General features: G+C 56.0%; 1 protein-coding gene across 6 annotated transcripts in view; it reads left to right on the top strand.

Annotated features, from left to right (window-relative positions):
• Positions 1 to 20,005, top strand: part of PCNX3 (pecanex 3) — a 25,703-nt gene extending 5,698 nt beyond the window's left edge. For 3 of the 6 annotated variants that reach the window (XM_077115708.1, XM_077115707.1, XM_077115706.1), the window contains exons 9-35: positions 32 to 122; positions 517 to 652; positions 1,794 to 1,954; positions 2,788 to 2,941; positions 6,854 to 6,886; positions 7,120 to 7,291; positions 7,396 to 7,506; positions 7,798 to 7,889; positions 8,000 to 8,109; positions 8,256 to 8,361; positions 8,471 to 8,563; positions 8,720 to 8,870; positions 9,905 to 10,049; positions 10,359 to 10,536; positions 11,579 to 11,687; positions 11,830 to 11,959; positions 12,410 to 12,468; positions 12,568 to 12,783; positions 14,487 to 14,740; positions 16,881 to 17,111; positions 17,305 to 17,408; positions 17,663 to 17,810; positions 17,921 to 18,151; positions 18,229 to 18,503; positions 18,786 to 18,919; positions 19,003 to 19,301; positions 19,376 to 20,005. In XM_077115708.1, coding sequence (XP_076971823.1) covers positions 32 to 122; positions 517 to 652; positions 1,794 to 1,954; positions 2,788 to 2,941; positions 6,854 to 6,886; positions 7,120 to 7,291; positions 7,396 to 7,506; positions 7,798 to 7,889; positions 8,000 to 8,109; positions 8,256 to 8,361; positions 8,471 to 8,563; positions 8,720 to 8,870; positions 9,905 to 10,049; positions 10,359 to 10,536; positions 11,579 to 11,687; positions 11,830 to 11,959; positions 12,410 to 12,468; positions 12,568 to 12,783; positions 14,487 to 14,740; positions 16,881 to 17,111; positions 17,305 to 17,408; positions 17,663 to 17,810; positions 17,921 to 18,151; positions 18,229 to 18,503; positions 18,786 to 18,919; positions 19,003 to 19,301; positions 19,376 to 19,570 — 4,118 coding nt within the window. In that variant the 3' untranslated portion in view covers positions 19,571 to 20,005. The remainder of the gene's footprint in view (positions 1 to 31; positions 123 to 516; positions 653 to 1,793; positions 1,955 to 2,787; positions 2,942 to 6,853; positions 6,887 to 7,119; positions 7,292 to 7,395; positions 7,507 to 7,797; positions 7,890 to 7,999; positions 8,110 to 8,255; positions 8,362 to 8,470; positions 8,564 to 8,719; positions 8,871 to 9,904; positions 10,050 to 10,358; positions 10,537 to 11,578; positions 11,688 to 11,829; positions 11,960 to 12,409; positions 12,469 to 12,567; positions 12,784 to 14,486; positions 14,741 to 16,880; positions 17,112 to 17,304; positions 17,409 to 17,662; positions 17,811 to 17,920; positions 18,152 to 18,228; positions 18,504 to 18,785; positions 18,920 to 19,002; positions 19,302 to 19,375) is intronic. The other 3 variants (XM_077115710.1, XM_077115709.1, XM_077115711.1) reach the window with 3 other exon arrangements.
• Positions 20,006 to 20,166: the final 161 nt, after the last annotated feature.

Genomic DNA, 20,166 nt, shown 5'->3' with positions numbered 1-20,166 from the left:
GCTGTGTAACCTCCCACTGTTCCTGCCCCAGGTGTGCGGCGTTCCTACACCTTTGGCCTGGCTGGAGGCGGCTATGAGAACCCTGTGGGGCAGCAGGGGGAGCAGGCAGCCAATGGAGCCTGGTGAGTCTCCTGAGCAGCAGCCCGCAGGTGCCATATCTGGGAGCCCCCCCCCTCCAAGCTGGCATTTCTCCCTTTCTCAGCTGGCTTGGTCCAGCTGCAGCCCAGGACCCCTAGGGGAGAGGATTGGGAACAGTGAAGGGCCGCTCCACAGCGATCCTGTGGGTCCCTGGATCTGTAATACTTCCCAGGACTGGTGGGAAGAAGATGGAATGCCTCTTTCCTGTCATCCAGGCCAGGGCCAAGGAGGAACGTGCTCAGTCGCCTGCTTCCTCCCCACCCCACTGCTCCTTGGCGTCTGCGACAGCCCCCTTGCTCCCACCTTTCCGGCCTGGGCCTCTGCCCAGGGCCTAGGGCGCAGCAGTGACTGTGGCCCTCATGGCTGCTGTGCCCACAGGGATCGTCACTCACATTCCTCCAGCTTCCACTCGGCTGACGTCCCTGAGGCCACGGGCGGCCTGAACCTGCTGCAGCCCCGGCCGGTGGTCCTGCAGGGCATGCAGGTGCGCCGGGTGCCCTTGGAAGTCCCCGAGGTGAGGAGGGGGGGGGCAGGATGGGGAGGGGCGGGGAGACGGGGCAGCTCCAGGTGGAGGGCTGCAGGGCCTGGCCCGTGTCTGCCCTGAGCTTTGATGGTGGCCCCAGGTACACGGGCCTGGGGTCCGAAGGGCTCACGGAGTGTTTATTTGTTACTCAACAAATTTTTCTGGACTGTCTTCCTGGTCCCTAGTTAATGGGGGGACCCAGGTGTTAGCCATGGTACCTGCAAAGTGGCAGTTATGTTTCCTGAGTGATGACTGTGTGCTGTCCCCTTTATGTGGGGCTTTTTACATGTAGGGTTGCTGGGAACATTCCCTGTTTATGCCTTATCTCAGTGCAATCGTTAATAGCACCACTTTCCACTGCTGGGAGTGTTCTGATTGGGATATAACTTCTGTGGGCAAGTTGGTGAGAATGGAAGTACTAATAACACATGAAACACAGACGTAAGGTTTAAAGAATAGTAACAGAAGATGCATGTACATATCTGCACCCAGAAGCCCCCGTGTTTCCCTTTCTCGTTCCTCTGTCCTTCTTGACCATCACGTGAGTTAGGCAGCATTCTCCTTGCTACAAGTTGACAGCCACCTCTAGAAGGCAAGGCCTGGACCCCTGACTCTCTGTTGTATCCACAGAGCCCAGCTCAGGCTGGGCTTAGGGCCATGTCCCATAAATACCAATTGAGTGAAGGAGGCAACAACCCCAAAGAGGTTAGGAAGCTTGCCAAGGGCCTTCCAGCTTGACCTTGGCACCCAGGCCTCTCCCTGGGACCAGGCATGCTGGGTGCTCTGGGGTGGGGTGGTCAAGGTGATGGTGACTGGCTCTGTCGGGAAGGACGCAGCCTCTGCACCAGGTCTTGGAGGACCAGGTGGGCTTCGCTGGGCTCAGGAAGAGGCGGGGAATTCTGCCTGCATGAGGGAGACAGATATGTCCACCCCTGGGAGCCTGGAGAAAGGACCCAGCCCTCGAGACAGGATCAGGGCAGGCCTGGGGCCACCAGATGGCAGGGAGAATGGCCAGCCGTCAAACTTCTGCAGAAGGAGAAAGGCCAGCCATCCGGTGTGCCCTGGGAGGGGTGGCGGCGAAAGACCGCGTGGGGGGTGGCGGGGCTGACGGCCGCGGCTGTGGGGACTGCAGTTTGACCTGCTGGACCAGGACTCCCTGCACGAATCCCAGGAGCAGACGCTGATGGAGGAGGCGCCGCCCCGTGTCCAGCAGAGCTACAAGTACTGGCTCCTTCCTGGTCGCTGGACCTCCGTGCGCTACGAGCGGCTTGCCCTCCTGGCCCTACTGGACCGGTAAATGCCCTCCCTACCTGGCCAACCCCAGTGTTCCCAGGCCCTGCCTTTTAGAACTTTGAGAACCTGTCGGAGGGGAGCTTAGGTACATTGAAGGCTGGATTCTGCAGTGGGGTTTCTTTAGGTTCTTTTGGGGTACAAAGGGATGACCAAACAAGGGGGCCTTCTGGGAACCCCCTCTAGCCTCAAGGCGCTACTTTCAGACAGGTAATTCCTGTCTAATCTGCAATTCTTTCTGTCTGCGTTAGATTCCATTTGAAAACTGAGTCCTGTAGTAGCTAGTTTTCAATGGAAATGGATCCTGTAGTAGCCAGTTTTCAATGGAAGTAGAAAGCTCCCAAACTATTCATTGTGCCTTTCCCTGTTTTCAGAGGGGAAACTGAGGCCCAGGGAAGTCAGAGAATCTTATTGGTTGGTTGTGGAGGGCCTGGACTTAGAACCCTTGTACTGTCCTCCTGAAGTTCGCTGGTCCCCTGCCCGGTGTTTGTCAGGCACTGGCTATGTGGTACACACAGTGCGGCCACGTGCAGTTGCTTGTGGGAACGAGCTGGAGCTGGAGATGGCGTGTCCCTGGAGTGATGGTGCCTGGGGCCTCAGTGTCTAGAGGGGACAGGACTGGGAGTCCACGAGGCTACGTGTTGTATGCCACCTGGAGTCACACCAGAGGCCACGGGTTTTGTTACTCGGAGGCTGCAGGGCAGGTGTGGGCTGAGCTGGAGGGACCCCAAAGCAGGATCCCCTCTCCCCCAGCCCCTATCTACCCACCCCTTCACCGCCTGCCCCACTGGAGGGTGGGGCGGGCAGGGTGCGCCCTGACCCGGCTGTCTCCACAGGACGCGGGGGGTGGTGGAGAACATCTTTGGCGTCGGGCTGAGCAGCTTGGTCGCCTTCCTGGGGTACCTGTTGCTGCTCAAGGGCTTCTTCACCGACATCTGGGTCTTCCAGTTCTGCCTGGTCATCGCCTCCTGCCAGTATTCCCTACTAAAGGTCAGCACGGCCCCATCTCCCGCCCCCACCCGACTTTTGCCAGTCCCTGCCTTGCCTTGACCTGCGTTTTAAGAGGTGTGAGCCAAAAACGAGATAAAATGCTTAAGATTCTTTTTTTTTTTATAGTTTTTTTATTAATTAAAAAAAGAATTAACAAAACAATTAGAAATCATTCCATTCTACATGTACAATCAGTAATTCTTAATAACATCACATAGTTGCATATTCATCATTTCTTAGTACATTTGCATCGATTTAGAAAAAGAAATAAAAAGACAACAGAATAAGAATTAAAACATTAATAGAAAGAAAAAAAAAAACCCTATACCTCACATGCAGCTTCATTCAGTGTTTTAACATAATTGCATTACAATTGGGTAGTATTGTGCTGTCCATTTCTGAGTTTTTATATCCAGTCCCGTTGTACACTCTGTATCCCTTCAGCTCCAATTACCCCTTCTCTCTCTCTCTTTTTTTTTTTAATTAACGGAAAAAAAGAAATTAACCCAACATTTAGAAATCATACCATTCTACATATGCAATCAGTAATTCTTAACATCATCACATAGATCATCAATTCTTAGTACATTTGCATCGGTTTAGAAGAACTAGCAACATAACCGAAAAAGATATAGAATGTTAATATAGCGACAAAAATAAAAGTAATAATAGTAAAGTCAAAACAAAACAAAACAAAACAAAACAAAAACCAATAGCTCAGATGCAGCTTCATTCAGTGTTTTAACAAGATTACAATTAGGTATTATTGTGCTGTCCATTTTTGAGTTTTTGTATCTAGTCCTGTTGCACAGTCTGTATCCCTTCAACTCCAATTGGCCATTATCTTACCCTGTTTCTACCTCCTGCTGGACTCTGTTACCAATGACATATTCCAAATTTATTCTCGAATCTCTGTTCACATCAGTGGGACCATACAGTATTTGTCCTTTAGTTTTTGGCTAGACTCACTCAGCATAATGTTCTCTAGGTCCATCCATGTTATTACATGCTTCATAAGTTTATCCTGTCTTAAAGCTGCATAGTATTCCATCGTATGTATATACCACAGTTTGTTTAGCCACTCTTCTGTTGATGGAGATTTCGGCTGTTTCCATCTCTTTGCAATTGTAAATAACGCTGCTATAAACATTAGTGTGCAAATGTCCGTTTGTGTCTTTGCCCTTAAGTCCTTTGAGTAGATTCCCAGCAATGGTATTGCTGGGTCGTATGGCAATTCTATATTCAGCTTTTTGAGGAACCGCCAAACTGCCTTCCACAGTGGTTGCACCTTTTGACATTCCCACCAACAGTGGATAAGTGTGCCTCTTTCTCCGCATCCTCTCCAGCACTTGTCATTTTCTGTTTTGTTGATAATGGCCATTCTGGTGGGTGTGAGATGATATCTCATTGTGGTTTTGATTTGCATTTCTCTAATGGCCAGGGACCTTGAGCATCTCTTCATGTGCCTTTTGGCCATTTGTATTTCCTCTTCTGATAGGTGTCTGTTCAAGTCTTTTTCCCATTTTGTAATTGGGTTGGCTGTCTTTTTGTTGTTGAGATGAACAATCTCTTTATAAATTCTGGATACTAGACCTTTATCTGATATATCATTTCCAAATATTGTCTCCCATTGTGTAGGCTGTCTTTCTACTTTCTTGATGAAGTTCTTTGATGCACAAAAGTGTTTAATTTTGAGGAGCTCCCATTTATTTATTTCCTTCTTCAGTGCTCTTGCTTTAGGTTTAAGGTCCATAAAACCTCCTCCAGTTGTAAGATCCATAAGATATCTCCCAACATTTTCCTCTAACTGTTTTATGGTCTTAGACCTAATGTTTAGATCTTTGATCCATTTTGAGTTAACTTTTGTATAGGGTGTGAGAGATGGGTCTTCTTTCATTCTTTTGCATATGGATATCCAGTTCTCTAGGCACCATTTGTTGAAGAGACTGTTCTGTCCCAGGTGAGTTGGCTTGACTACCTTATCAAAGATCAAATGTCCATAGATGAGAGGGTCTATATCTGAGCACTCTATTCGATTCCATTGGTCGATATATCTATCTTTATGCCAATACCATGCTGTTTTGACCACTGTGGCTTCATAATATGCCTTAAAGTTCGGCATCGCTAGACCTCCAGCTTCGTTTTTTTTCCTCAAGATGTTTTTAGCAATTCGGGGCACCCTGCCCTTCCAGATAAATTTGCTTATTGGTTTTTCTATTTCTGAAAAATAAGTTGTGGGGATTTTGATTGGTATTGCATTGAATCTGTAAATCAGTTTAGGTAGGATTGACATCTTAACTATATTTAGTCTTCCAATCCATGAACACAGTATGCCCTTCCATCTATTTAGGTCTTCTGTGATTTCTTTTAACAGTTTTTTGTAGTTTTCTTTATATAGGTTTTTTGTCTCTTTAGTTAAATTTATTCCTAGGTATTTTATTCTTTTAGTTGCAATTGTAAATGGGATTCGTTTCTTGATTTCCCCCTCAGCTTGTTCATTACTAGTGTATAGAAATGCTACAGATTTTTGAATGTTGATCTTGTAACCTGCTACTTTGCTGTACTCCTTTATTAGCTCTAGTAGTTTTGTTGTGGATTTTTCCGGGTTTTCGACGTATAGTATCATATCGTCTGCAAACAGTGATAGTTTTACTTCTTCCTTTCCAATTTTGATGCCTTGTATTTCTTTTTCTTGTCTAATTGCTCTGGCTAGAACCTCCAACACAATGTTGAATAATAGTGGTGATAGTGGACATCCTTGTCTTGTTCCTGATCTTAGGGAGAAAGTTTTCAATTTTTCCCCATTGAGGATGATATTAGCTGTGGGTTTTTCATATATTCCCTCTATCATTTTAAGGAAGTTCCCTTGTATTCCTATCCTTTGAAGTGTTTTCAACAGGAAAGGATGTTGAATCTTGTCAAATGCCTTCTCTGCATCAATTGAGATGATCATGTGATTTTTCTGCTTTGATTTGTTGATATGGTGTATTACATTAATTGATTTTCTTATGTTGAACCATCCTTGCATACCTGGGATGAATCCTACTTGGTCATGATGTATAATTCTTTTAATGTGTTGTTGGATACGATTTGCTAGAATTTTATTGAGGATTTTTGCATCTATATTCATTAGAGAGATTGGTCTGTAGTTTTCTTTTTTTGTAATATCTTTGCCTGGTTTTGGTATGAGGGTGATGTTGGCTTCATAGAATGAATTAGGTAGGTTTCCCTCTGCTTCGATTTTTTTGAAGAGTTTGAGGAGAATTGGTACTAATCTTTCTGGAACGTTTGGTAGAATTCACATGTGAAGCCATCTGGTCCTGGACTTTTCTTTTTAGGAAGCTTTTGAATGACTAATTCAATTTCTTTACTTGTGATTGGCTTGTTGAGGTCATCTATGTCTTCTTGAGTCAAAGTTGGTTGTTCATGTCTTTCCAGGAACCCGTCCATTTCCTCTAAATTGTTGTATTTATTAGCGTAAAGTTGTTCATAGTATCCTGTTATTACCTCCTTTATTTCTGTGAGGTCAGTAGTTATGTCTCCTCTTCCATTTCTGATCTTATTTATTTGCATCCTCTCTCTTCTTCTTTTTGTCAATCTTGATAAGGGCCCATCAATCTTATTGATTTTCTCATAGAACCAACTTCTGGTCTTATTGATTTTCTCTATTGTTTTCATGTTTTCAATTTCATTTATTTCTGCTCTGATCTTTGTTATTTGCTTAAGATTCTTTGTACTCAAGCCCCCATCTTACAGATGAGAAAACTGAGGCCGAGGGTAATTTTGGGGTGGGGGGAGAGGTCCTACCTGGTCATTCGTAACTGCCTAGGGGTGGAGCCAAGGAGGTCCTGGGGCTTCTGACTCTTCAGGGGCTCTGGGGCTCCTTGCCAGTGTGGCCCCTGTCTCTTCTAGAGTGTGCAGCCTGACGCCGCGTCACCTATGCATGTGAGTACCAGCCAGCGGCCCTCTTGCTGGAGGCTTAGGCAGGGGGCCCTGGGGAGGGGCCGGGACGGAGGTGGGGTGGAGAGGGGGAGGCTGGGCAGGGGGGACAGGCAGGGTGCTTGTCCTGTTGCTCCCATCCTACCAGACTCGCGGTCTCCCAGGAAGCAGCGTGGGAGGCATGTATGGGTAGGGGTGGTCGGCAGGGAGGGCCGCCTCCTCACAGGCCTGCTCCCCAGGGCCACAACTGGGTGATCGCGTACAGCCGGCCTGTCTACTTCTGCATCTGCTGTCTGCTCATCTGGCTGTTGGACACCCTGGGCTCGGCCCAGCCCTTCCCGCCCGTCTCCCTCTATGGCCTCACACTCTTCTCTGCCTCCTTCTTCTTCTGTGCCCGTGATGTGGCCACAGGTGAGGCTGGGGCAGGACTGGGCGCCCTGGGGAGTAAGGCTGCGAGGACAGGCCAAGGGGAGGCCCGCAAGGCTGACTTGGCCTTCGTCTCCCCTCCCTGCCAGTGTTCACTCTGTGTTTCCCGTTCGTCTTCCTCCTGGGCCTCCTGCCCCAGGTCAACACCTGCCTCATGTACCTGCTGGAGCAGATAGATATGCACGGCTTTGGGGGCACAGGTACCATGCCTGCAGGTGGCTTGGGGGTCAGGGCCTACGGATTGGGTCTGCAACTCTAGCCTGTGGCTATCAAGAGTCCTGTCCCTCTCTTCTCCCCAGGCAAGTAGTTTAAACCTGAGACTTGTAGAAGCTCTGAAGGTTTCTCAGGCCTGGGAGAAGCAGAGAACAGTGGGCTGGGGATGGTATCCCTGGGAAGCAGCTCTGGGAGTCAGGGTGGTGGCAAGGCCAAGAGATGCTGGTAAGGTGGGTGCAGGAAGAGTCGGGCTCCACCTGTTCTCTCCTACCGTACAGCCGCCACCAGCCCGCTCACTGCAGTCTTCAGCCTCTCCCGTAGCCTCCTGGCTGCTGCCCTGCTCTATGGCTTCTGCCTTGGAGCCCTCAAGGTAAGGTGGCCTGGGGGTGGGGCCAGTGGAGGTTGTCAGGACCAGGCTGTGACTCTGGCTCTGCAGTGGCTTCCCCCATCCCCCCTTGACCAGCACGTTTTTTTTCCCAGACTCCCTGGCCGGAGCAGCATGTCCCCGTCCTCTTCTCTGTCTTCTGTGGCCTCCTGGTGGCAGTGTCCTACCATCTGAGCCGGCAGAGCAGCGACCCCACTGTACTCTGGTGGGTGCTGCCCAAGCCGTTCTGGTCGCATGCCCGTGTGTATCTGGGGAGGCCTCTGGGGGTCTGTGCACATGCCTCTGTACCCCATGTCCTGTGGGAGAAAGGGGCCACCCTGTGGCTTGACCCGTGACTGTCCTCACCCCCAGGTCTCTGGTCCGGAGCAAGCTCTTCCCTGAGCTGGAGGAGAGGAGCCTGGAGACAGCCCGAGCGGAGCCCCCGGACCCACTGCCAGACAAGATGCGTCAGTCGGTGGTGAGGGGGCGGGTGTGTGGGGTTCCAGTTGGCAATGGCAGTTTCTGGGAGGGGGAGCGTGGCCAGCCGCAAGGTGGCGGCTCCCTAGCTGGTTTTCCTGGCCCTGCAGCGTGAGGTCCTCCACTCCGATCTGGTGATGTGCTTGGTCATCGCCGTGCTCACCTTTGCCATCAGTGCCAGCACCGTCTTCATCGCCTTGAAGGTGTGTGAGCTACGGGCCACCCCTCCCCACAGCCTCCGCAGGAGCCTGCCCGACCTGCAGGCCCTGGGCCCCCCCGGCCTACCTGTCCTCGTGCATACCCCTCCGTGGCCTTCTGGCCTGCTCCCCGGTGCTCAGCCTCTGGCCTCCCTTTTGCAGTCGGTGCTGGGCTTCGTGCTGTATGCGCTGGCCGGTGCCGTGGGCTTCTTCACCCACTACCTGCTGCCCCAACTCCGCAAACAGCTGCCCTGGTTCTGCCTCTCGCAGCCCGTGCTGAAGCCATTGGAGTACAGTCAGTATGAAGTGCGCGGTGAGTGCCCGCCCCTCCCCTCCACACTTCCTACCCTGATTCCCAGGGTGCCTCTCCCCGCCTCCATTCCTCTTTTCCTGTCCCCTGGGCAGGGGCCCCTCTTCCTCTCTTTCCCTCCACACCTGGGTGGCAGTTCAAGCTAAAGCCCAGCTGAGGCCAGCTTGCAGCCTGCTGGGAGCAGTGGGCCCCTTGGCTCAGGAGTGCCAGCAGGGGGCAGCCTCTGCCCACGGCCCCAGCCTGTTCTGGCCTTGGCTCCGCTCGGCGCCTGCTGCCCCTTTGTTGCTCTTTGCCTGTGGTGCCCTGCTGGGCTCGCCATGCCTATCTTGCCCTCTTCAGCCCATGCTCAGCCCCTGCTTTGTCCTCGCCCTGCCTACTTTCCCCCTTTTCTGCCTTCCTTCTTATCTCTGAGAGACGAGTTGAATTCCCAGTTCCTAAAGGGACTCTTTTTCTAGAGTTGCAAACTGGTTCCCTGAGGACCCAAAGTGCCTGGTACATGTTTCCATTTGGGGAGTGCAATAGTTAAAAAGAATTTGAGCCTACACTTAAACATCAGGGCTTATCATACAAAGGTCCACATTCCTTGTTTTTCTTAACGAATTGGAAGGTTTTGCCCCACTGGGCCCACCTCCCCACATGGCAACAATCAGCTGGTGCCAAGTGGCAACAGTGCTTCTGGAAAGGCCCGCAGTTCAGCTTCATCACTGAGACGGGCCTCGCTGGCCCCTCATGGGTCTTGGAGATGTCCCTTTCCGTCTTTTCATAATGAGCAAAACGGGGCAAAGCACCTGCCACAAGCCCGGCTTGATTAGTGTCAGAGGCTGGATGGATATGTGGTGCCCTAGCCCTCATTTGAGTTGCCCAAGGCCACCCCCCAACCCGACAGTCTTTGGGGACCTGGAGCAGCACTACTTGTGGTTTGCCCACCCTCTCAGCATCCCTCCCATGAGTGCCCTCTCTTGATGGGTCTTCATGGCCCCAAGGAGGAGAGTGCAGAGGGCCAGGTGCTGGCTGACAGTCCCACCTTCTCTTGGCAGGTGCTGCCCAGGTGATGTGGTTTGAGAAGCTGTACGCTGGTCTTCAGTGCGTGGAGAAGTACCTCATCTACCCTGCTGTGGTGCTCAACGCCCTCACCGTGGATGCCCACGCTGTCGTCAGCCACCCGGATAAGTTCTGCCTCTAGTGAGGACCCCCGCCCCCCGTTGCCCCACCATTTCTGTGTGATATATAGAGGCCCAGGGAGGGGGCGAGACCTGCCTGAGGTTGCTCAGGCTTGGAGCCCAGGCTCCTGACACCCCTTGCTGAAGTAGTTTTCTCTTTGAAAGCAAATGTGAGCCTCCTCACTCCCTTGGGGTCAGGACAGAGGCTAAAAGTTGCTGTGTTGAAAGAGCAGGGGCCGGCCCCAGTGGGGCTGAGGCCTGGGGTGGCTCTTAGGGCAGGGCAGGTAGGGCATGGGTGCCCCCCTCCCCAGCATCTGTCCTTCCCCCACAGCTGCCGGGCGCTGCTGATGACTGTGGCTGGGCTGAAGCTGCTGCGCTCCGCCTTCTGCTGCCCACCCCAGCAGTACCTGACCTTGGCCTTCACCGTCCTGCTCTTCCACTTTGACTATCCACGTCTCTCCCAGGGGTTTCTGCTCGACTACTTCCTCATGTCCCTGCTCTGCAGCAAGGTGAGCTGGTGGCATCGGCCCAGACTCCGCTACAGGGTGACAGAAGATCTTGTGCTTCCCCCATGGTGACAGGGTAAGGGGGGAACCTTTTCCAGGTGCCTGTGACCCTGGCCATAGCTGCTCCATAGCATCTCCACTAGGGCCTTCACAGCAGCTCTTCAGGGAACATGTTACATCCATGCTCTGTGTGGGGAGAAGTGAAGGCTTAAAGAGCTTAAGGGAGTCACCTCAGGTCTCCCAGGGCATCAGTGTCCAGCCAGGATTTGGGTATAGCTTTGCCCGACCTCATAGCTCTTTTTCTGATTCACTGCACTTGAACATGTTCCTCTTAAGTGGGTGCAGTAGTCTGGACTTGACCCCGTCCCCTGCACCTAGCCTCTGTCGGCCACAGCTCTGGGGACTTGTTAAGAGCTGCTTTCGGAAGCCCCTCATGCCTGGGTGATTATAGAACGTCCCACCAAGCTGCAGGGTGCCCTGCACAGGACTTGTGGGGTTGCTTCGGATGAAGGACCATTTCCCTGTCCTGTGCTGGAGGCATGTAGTGGCGCTAAGGGCCCCAGCGCGGCCTGCACCTTTTCCACGTGGGCATTCTGTTGTGGCTTTCTGGCCTGGCCCAGGATGGTGGATACACAGGTTGAGCCCTCTGAGGTCAGAGCCTGTGTTTGTCTCTTGACTTTGAATACTAGAGTCGAGGCCCAGTCTTACCACTGAGTGGATGACATGAACTGTTTCCTTGGAACCTCAGTTTTCCCACCTGTAAACTGGAGACTGGATTGTTGTGAGACCTAGCTGGCCAGGGCCCACGGGAGTGTTGCTCAGTGTGGGTTGCTGATGGAGACAGGTGCCTTGAACCAGGACCACAGATGGCAGCCTCATTGGCAGCCGGCGGGGTGGCTTGGGAGTAGGGCTCTGTGTGGGATCAGCACCTGCACTCTGTCCCTAGGGCTCTGAATAGGGGCTGGTGTCCAGGGACGTCACAGACCCCACCTCCACGAATGACCTTCTGTGTCTTGTGTCTTCCCCTCACCCCTGGCCCTGGCAGCTGTGGGACCTGCTGTACAAGCTGCGCTTCGTGCTGACCTACATCGCGCCCTGGCAGATCACCTGGGGTTCAGCTTTCCATGCTTTCGCCCAGCCCTTCGCCGTGCCACGTATCCGGCCTGCTGCCTACTGTTCGAGGGTGGCAGGGTGTGCAGGGGTTGTGGCTTGGGACAGGTGGGCAAGGCCAGGGTGGCACGGGGTGAGGGAGGCTGGAAGGGTTCGCATGCTGTAGCCTCCTTGACTTGGGCCCAGACTCGGCCATGCTGTTCGTCCAGGCGCTGCTCTCGGCGCTCTTCTCCACGCCCCTCAATCCCCTGCTGGGCAGCGCCGTCTTCCTCATGTCCTACGCACGGCCCCTCAAGTTCTGGGAACGTGACTACAAGTGAGTCTTCGGGAGACGGCAGAGGGGCCCTGCACAGCCTCTGTAGGACGGAAGGGGTGTGAGCCTGGGAAGGGGTTTCCAGACTGAAGGGGGCCCAGAGAGGGGACAGCAGTGGGGCTGTGAGTGCCCGTGCCGAGCACCGGCATTGAAAGCGGAGGCACCAGAGGAGGCCAAGCCAGTCAGGCTGAGGCTTTGGACTCCCAGGCAGGACACAGTTGGGCCCAGACAAGGCCCAGCTTTCCGACTCTCCCCAGCTGTGTGTGGTCGTGGGGAGTCCTGTCGTGTCCCCACCTGCTCAGCCTCCTCACCTGTGCAATGGGGGTGTCCTGGCATCTGCCTTGTAGCCCAGGGGCATGCCCCTGGAGAGGGCCTGTGCAGGGGCGGGGAGGTTGTGGGAATTGTCGGCAGCCTCCCCCTGCAGCTGGTGTGCCTCGCTCTCTCTCTGAACAGCACTAAACGCGTGGATCATTCCAACACCCGCCTGGTCACTCAGCTAGACCGGAACCCCGGTGCGTACCCGGCCATCCAGGGCTGGGGGGCAGGGCCTTCTCCCCTGGGGGAGCCGTGCTGGTCACGTTGTCCACCTGTCTGTGTGTTCTGGGTCCCAGGCGCCGACGACAACAACCTCAACTCCATTTTCTACGAGCACCTGACCCGCTCGCTGCAGCACACGCTGTGTGGGGACCTGGTGCTGGGCCGCTGGGGCAACTATGGCCCCGGCGACTGCTTCGTCCTGGCCTCCGACTACCTCAACGCCTTGGTGCACCTCATCGAGGTTGGCAACGGCCTCGTCACCTTCCAGCTGCGTGGTCTTGAGTTCCGGGGTGAGCTGCAGAGCTGATCTTGGGTGGGCAGGTGGAGCCTGACCTGCATTTAAGGGTGCACGAGTGCTCAGTCCCAGTCTCACTCCTCCCCAGCTTGCTGGGTGACCTTGGGCAAGGGCGTCTCCCTCCAGGCCTGGGCCTCCCATCCTGAACAGCGGTAGGGGCAGGGGGAGAAGTGTGTCTCTTTTGGGCAAGGCCTGTTCCTGCCTTGATTTTGGGTTGCTCTGGCAAAGGCTTGGGCCTAGAGCTGTGGGTTTTCGTGCCAGCTCCCCCTGGCCTGCTCTGTGTTCACAGGGTTGGGCCTAGGTTGGGCCACCCTGTACAACTTCCCACTGAGTGAGCCAGCTCCTTGCCCTCAGGAAGGTGTACGTGTTGGATGTTGGCTTCAGAGGAGCCTCCAAGGGTGCAGAGGGGCCTCTAAGCACAGCTCAAGGGTGCCAGGACCTTGAGCAAGTCACTTCTCTCTTTGTGCTTCCATCCTTGTTTCTATAAATGAGGGCCTAGACTTCCCTTCCATGGCTGCTGGGAATTAGGGGAAGGGCTCGTTTATTCATTTGTCCATTCATTCCTTTAGTAATGTTCACTTACTACTTGATCTGGCTGAGGTTAGTGTTCAGTCCAAGGGTATAGAAGTAATGAGGAAGGGAACTCACAGTGCAGTGGAAAAGACTCATGTTATTCAGAGATTACGTAGAAAAATATAAAATTGCCACCACAGCAGGTACAAAAGAGAGGTGCCTTGGACTTTGAAAGTCCCTGAGAGGAGATTTGACCTAGTCAGGGGAGGCCAAGAAGGTTTCTTTGAGAGATTGACACTTGAGCTGAACATTGAGTCAGAGGAGGGGAGGAACAGCATGTGCAAAGGCCCTGGGACAGGAAAGAAGCCAGGAGCTTCTGGGATAAATGTTGGATCAGAGAATGCTAGAAGGAGCATGGTGAGAGATGAAGCTAAAGGGGTGGGCCGGGCATGAGCCACATGGGGCCTTGTAGGCTACAGAAAGGAATTGGGCCTCAGGAGAAGCTGGGGCTTGATTGACTCATAAAAGGAGGGAAACTTAGGGAAAAGGCATGCATTTCCTGCTCCGGGGAGCAAGGGAGTTGTAGGGACCAAAGAGGGTGAGAGCCATTATAGCGAGAGCCACAGCCCACTGAAGCAGGAGCTTAATTTTTTCTGCCTGGAAAGGGCCTTTCAGTCTCCCCTGGGCCCAGCCTAGGTCCCAAGGCATGCGAAAGAGGCGATGGTGTTAGTGGGCTTGAGCTGTAGAAACAAAGCCCATTTCACTAAATGCATCACTGAGTGTGCCAGCCATTGAGTCAGGTCCTTTGATGTCATCATCTCACTCAGTTCTCACCACAACCCTGTACATAGCAAATCCCTCATTTTGCAGATGGAAAAGTTGGGGTTCGGTAGAGGTCAGTCAGCTTCCGCAAGGCCATACAGTACGAATCTGAGAGGCACGTTCAAGCCCAGACAGTCCGACTGGAGCACGTGCTTTTATCCTCTGCTCTCCTGCCTGGGACTCCTCTGAGTCGTCCTGCAATGGACAGGGAGGCTCCCAGAAGGCTGAGCGACTTGGCCTAGCTCATACCATGTCTTGAGTGAATGGTGACAGTGGCCTTGAATGCCAGGCTTGGGCACTCTCTGGGGCGGGGGCAAGTGGGGGTCTCCTTGTGGCCCCTGACTGGCTGCCCCACTCCCGCAGGCACGTACTGCCAGCAGCGGGAGGTGGAGGCCATTACGGAGGGTGTGGAGGAGGACGAAGGCTGCTGCTGCTGCGAGCCAGGCCACCTGCCGCGGGTCCTGTCCTTCAACGCAGCCTTTGGGCAGCGCTGGCTGGCCTGGGAGGTGACGGCCAGCAAGTACGTGCTGGAGGGCTACAGCATCAGCGACAACAACGCCGCCTCCATGCTGCAGGTCTTCGACCTCCGCAAGATCCTCATCACCTACTATGTCAAGGTATGGTGGGCCGGGCACGGGTCCCCGTGCTCGTGTATGCCAGCCACAAGCCTCCCAAGGGCCATCCTCTGGCTCGTTGGGAGCCAGTTTTGTCCCAAGCAAAGTTTGGGACAGAGTTTAAGCATCCTCCATGGCGCCACTGCCAGAGAGCAGCCCCTGTGTGGCTCTGATCGGGGCAGTCCAGCGTGATTTCCTGTCACCCTCCCCAGGAAGCCTTGCTTTGGGCTCCCAGCAGAGGCAGATGCCAAGGCCAGCCTTCCAGACTGTTACCCGCCACCCTGTCCCATGCCCCCACCCCAGCACCACCCAGAACTGAGCGGCCACCGTGGCAGTGCCAGCCAGGGACTCCCACCGTGGGGCAGGCTGTGGGCTGAGCCACTCCCCTGAGCCGGGTAAGGCTCACCACACCCTCAGGAAGCCCCATCACCTCCCAGGGGCCTCCTGCCGGCTCAGAGCTGAACTGATTTTCCTGAGGCCCTGGAATCAGGAGGAAGGGGCAGAGCCTCCAGGCTGCCAACTCAGCTACTGGGCCTCCTGCTTCAGACTGGGAACTCCACGCCAGGCCCAAGGGTCTCAGGATCACTGGGGGGTGACAGGAGTCGGTGAGGTGCAGTGTGGGACCCAGAAGGATCCCTGGACTGAGGGTTCTGGAGGTTTGTTATATCAGTTGGGCAGCCTGACATGTCATCTCCCTTGCTGGGCCTCAGTTTACCCACCTGAGGGGGGTGGGGATGGATGCAGTTCTGTGAGATGGCGGGTACCATGAGCTCCGTGGCCCCCAGAGAAGGGCACTGGGGAAGTGGTGTGGGTGGGTGGTCCTGGCCCAGGCCCCCAAGTGCCCAGTTAGTCTACCTTGGGGCCCCAGGTGGGGTCTGGTGACCTGTTGGGGTCCAGGTGAGCCAGTCCAGCTGAGGTTCTCTCTCGGGCAGTGTTACCACCCTCAGCTATCCTTGTGCTGTCACTAGACATCCTATCTGAGTCCTCTGTTCTCCCAGCCACTCCTGGGAGAGGGTTTATGAGCCCTCCAGCACCCACTTTCACTAAGAAGGAGGCTGTGGCAGGGAGGGACATTTCCTGCCCTGTGTCACCCAGCAGCCATGACCCTGGCTGCCTTCCACTCCCATTTCTGGAGAGGTGCTCTGGCCCAGCCCGCCCTGCTGCCACCCCCAAGCCCCACCAAGGCCAGAGTGACCTGCTCATAGGTGGGCGCCCGGCGCTTAGCCGGCCTGGGATGGAAGGCCAAGATTAGCTCCGGCCCTGCCAGCTTGATTGTTCCCAAGGGAAGCACACTTGAACCCAGCTGAAGCTCCCCCGGAGGCTGGGCACAGCTGGATAGAGGAGCCCTGGGACCTGGGAGGGGGGCTCCATGAAGATGCAGAGTGTGGGATGAAGTTTGGAAAGCTTAGTGGGGGCTGCAGAGGGCAGAGCCTGGGGGAAGTGGGGGTGCAGGGAGCACCCTGGTTGGGACAGTGCTGGGGTGGGGCCTTTCCTGGGGAGCCGTGGCTCCCTTGGTCTCTCCTGCACTTGTGTGTGAGGCTGGTGAAAAGTAAGTGAGGTCATCCTCGGGTGGCACATTGAACAGACCAGGCTGGCAGGACCTGCTCAGGAGCCAGCCTTTGTCTTCCTCCTAAGGCTTGCCACAAGGCATCTGCCCCAGGGTATTCTGGGTTCCTTGGAACACGGTGGCACTGTTTCTAGCACTGAATCTGGGCCTGGCAGGTTCCCTGTTGCTTCCTGAAGCTTTTCTAGGGCTTTTTAGGACCTGAGGCAGGGCATGAACTATGGACACGTGCTCTGGAGCAGTTTTGCCGGGAGCCAGGGAGCTGCTGCCCCACAGCCATCTTGCCCTCCCGATTCCCCTCTGGGTCATGGTAGCCCTTCATCCGCTGGTCCTATTTTTGGTTCTTGAAGTCACACAGGCAGGTCTGCCCCTCACAAGGAGGGGGAGAGGTGAGGAAGCTGAGAAGAAACATGCCTCTTGGCAAAGCGTCCACGGATGGCCCTGCGCTGTGGCGAGTGCTGCCTGTAGCATCTGCCCCTCTTGCCAGTCCTTGGAGATGCCGCATTTGCCAGGGACACCAGGGTTCAGGCAGGTTCCGAGCTGGGCCCCAACCCTGATGCCTGCCCCTTCCCCTCGCAGAGCATCATCTACTACGTGAGCCGCTCACCAAAGCTGGAGGCCTGGCTGAGCCACGAGGGCATGGCTGCGGCCCTGCGGCCTGTGCGGGCGCCTGGCTATGCCGACTCGGACCCTACCTTCTCGCTGAGCGTGGACGAGGACTACGACCTTCGGCTCTCTGGCCTCTCGCTGCCCTCCTTCTGCGCGGTGCACCTGGAGTGGATCCAGTATTGTGCCTCCCGGCGCGGCCAGGTCAGGCCAATGGTCCCCTCCCCGCCCCCCACCGGGGCTCTGGGGCCTGTGGCGGACACCCCCCCCTCCATTCCTCGACCTTCTCCAAGGGCTCCTCTCATCCCGAGCATCCCTGGCCTGGGCCTGGCCCCCACCTTCCGCAACCTGCACCAGGTCTGAGCTGGGCTCTGGGGCGGGGGTCCTTGTATCACAGCCTGTGGACCAGGATTGGAACTCGCCACTGGTCACTCTGTGTTTCGGCCTGTGTGTGCTGGGCCGCCGGGCCCTGGGGACGGCCTCGCACAGCATGTCTGCTAGGTGAGTGCCCCCAGGGCTGGCGGACCCATTGCCCTTCCCTCCCCACCCCTCCCTGGAGAGCTCCAGGCCTCTGCCACAGCAGACGCTGGAATCTCTTCTTCAGGGGGCACATTGCCTCCCAGTTGCGCCCGGCCTGCTCCTCACTGCTCTGTGAGGGACAGAGACTGACCCCCTCATCAAGATGGGGAAACTAAGGCCCAGCAGGGGAAGGGTCTCTGCCCTCTTGCTTACCTCCCTGTCCTTCCTCTGCCCAGCCTGGAGCCCTTCCTGTACGGCCTGCACGCCTTGTTCAAGGGGGACTTCCGTATCACCTCCCCGCGTGACGAGTGGGTCTTTGCCGACATGGACCTGCTCCACCGCGTGGTGGCCCCCGGGGTTCGCATGGCGCTCAAGCTTCACCAGGTCGGGGGGGGGGGTCTGCCCAGCAGGGTGAGCGATGAGGCCCTTCTCACCTGGCTGGGGCTGCTCACCCTAGTGTCCTTTCCTCCCCGCCGCCCCGGCCTCCCCACCAGGACCACTTCACGTCTCCAGATGAGTATGAGGAGCCCGCGGCCCTGTACGACGCCATCGCGGCCAACGAGGAGCGGCTGGTCATCTCGCATGAGGGTGACCCGGCCTGGCGCAGCGCCATCCTCAGCAACACTCCCTCGCTGCTGGCGCTGCGCCACGTCATGGATGACGCCTCCGACGAGTACAAGATCATCATGCTCAACCGGCGCCACCTCAGCTTCCGCGTCATCAAGGTGGGCTTGGCCTGCCCACCCCGACCTGGGCCTGTGCCTGGCGCTGGCCCCTGACCCTCACGTGTGGCCACCTGCAGGTGAACCGCGAGTGCGTGCGCGGCCTGTGGGCCGGGCAGCAGCAGGAGCTTGTGTTCCTGCGCAATCGCAACCCCGAGCGTGGAAGCATCCAGAACGCCAAACAGGCGCTCCGCAACATGATCAACTCCTCCTGCGACCAGCCACTCGGCTACCCCATCTACGTGTCACCCCTCACCACCTCGCTGGCCGGCAGCCACCCCCAGCTGCGGGCCCTGTGGGGCGGCCCTGTCAGCGTGGGCGCCATTGCCCGCTGGCTTCTGCGCAGCTGGGAGAGGTGAGCCCAGGCCTCTGCCCCAGCCCCTGAGGCCTTGGAGGAAGCAGGGCAGCGGGTTCCCCTAGGAGGAAGCTGAGGCTCAGAGAGGGGTTAGGCAACTCCTGCCTGGGTCTCGGTGGGAGGAAGTGCTGGAGCCAGGATTGAGCCCAGCCGCAGACTGGGAACCAGGCAGCAGCATCTCTTAGAGGCGAGGACCGTGGGGTTCAGATGACAGGCGACTTGTCCTGAGACTGGCCTCAGCCACACACCCTGTCTAACCTTTTCTCTGCTTCCCACCCCCAGGCTCCACAAGGGTTGTGGTGCCGGGTGCAATAGTGGTGGCAATGTGGATGACTCTGACTGTGGTGGGGGCGGCGGCCTGACCTCCCTCAGCAATAACCCCCCCTTGGCACACCCCACGCCTGAGAACACAGCAGGTGAGCAGGCACAGCTGGGGTGGACTGGCGGCTGAGGAGGGTGGCCCAGCCGAGGTCTCCGCCTTCTTATCTGTCTCCCACAGGCAGCGGTGACCAGCCTCTCCCACCAATCCCTGGTTGGGGGCCGCGGCCCTCCCTGAGTGGCTCTGGGGATGGGCGGCCCCCCCCTCTGCTGCAGTGGCCACCCCCTCGGCTCCCTGGACCTCCCCCTGCCTCACCTGCTCCCACTGAGGCTCCCCGGCCCTCCCGGCTCCCTGGCCCTGGGCTCCTCAGTAATGAGGGCCCCAGTGGGAAGTGGAGCCTGGGAGGTCGCAAAGGGTTGGGGGGATCTGATGGGGAGCCAACCTCAGGGAGCCCCAAAGGTGGCACCCCCAAATCTCAGGTAAGAGTCCCATGGGAGGGTCAGGGCCCGGGCAGCTCAGTCTGCTTTCCCGCCAACCCATCTCCCCTCCTCAGGTGCCCCTGGATCTCAGCCTCACCCCAGATGCCAGTACCGATGCCTCGCCCCCCAGAGCAGCCCAGGACACTTTCTGCTTGGACAGCAGTGCCCCTGAAAGTGGGACGCCCACCGGGGCCCCAGGCGACTGGGCTGCCCCGGCTGAGGAGCGTGAGAGTCTGGCCGCCCAGCCCTTATTGGAACACCAGTACTGAGTGGCCTGGTGCCCACGAGACCCCATTGCAGGACTCAGTGACTCTGACCCACGGCCTCTGGCCCTCACTGCTGGATCACAGAAACTGAGTGGCTTTGGCTTCCACATCTGAACTATATTCTCTGGCTGCCTCAGCTGGAGTACTGGAACTGAGTGGTCTCAGCCTCTGACCTTGACCCCTGGTCTTTCATCCCTTATCCAGGACCTGGACTACCTGAATTGAGGCAGTCAGCCTCCCAGCCAGGCCATAGGAACTAAACCCATGGGCTGGTCCCGCTTCAAGCCGGTGGCCAGGACCCACTTGGCCCCTGGGCCTGCAGGGTGGGCCCCTTGGCCTGGACCTGGGGCCTGAAATGTGGGAAGGGTGGTTTCTTTCTTTCTTTCTTTTTTTTGTGCTTCGGAGACACGAGAATTAATAACACTATTTTTGATTTTGGTTGGCAGTTTCTTCTTCCATCTGGAAATGGTTGGTGGGAGAAGTAGGGCGGTAGCCCAGGCTATGGTGGTGAGCACAGTGGGGGGTGAAGGTTGTGGAGTAGGTATGAGGGGCATCAAGGTCACATACAGAATGGGGTTTGAGTGGGACTGGGTCACCTC

The sequence above is a fragment of the Tamandua tetradactyla genome, chromosome 9 (genome assembly GCF_023851605.1).
Source record: "Tamandua tetradactyla isolate mTamTet1 chromosome 9, mTamTet1.pri, whole genome shotgun sequence".
Lineage (NCBI taxonomy): Eukaryota > Metazoa > Chordata > Mammalia > Pilosa > Myrmecophagidae > Tamandua > Tamandua tetradactyla.
This window is presented reverse-complemented; position numbering and strand designations above follow the sequence as displayed.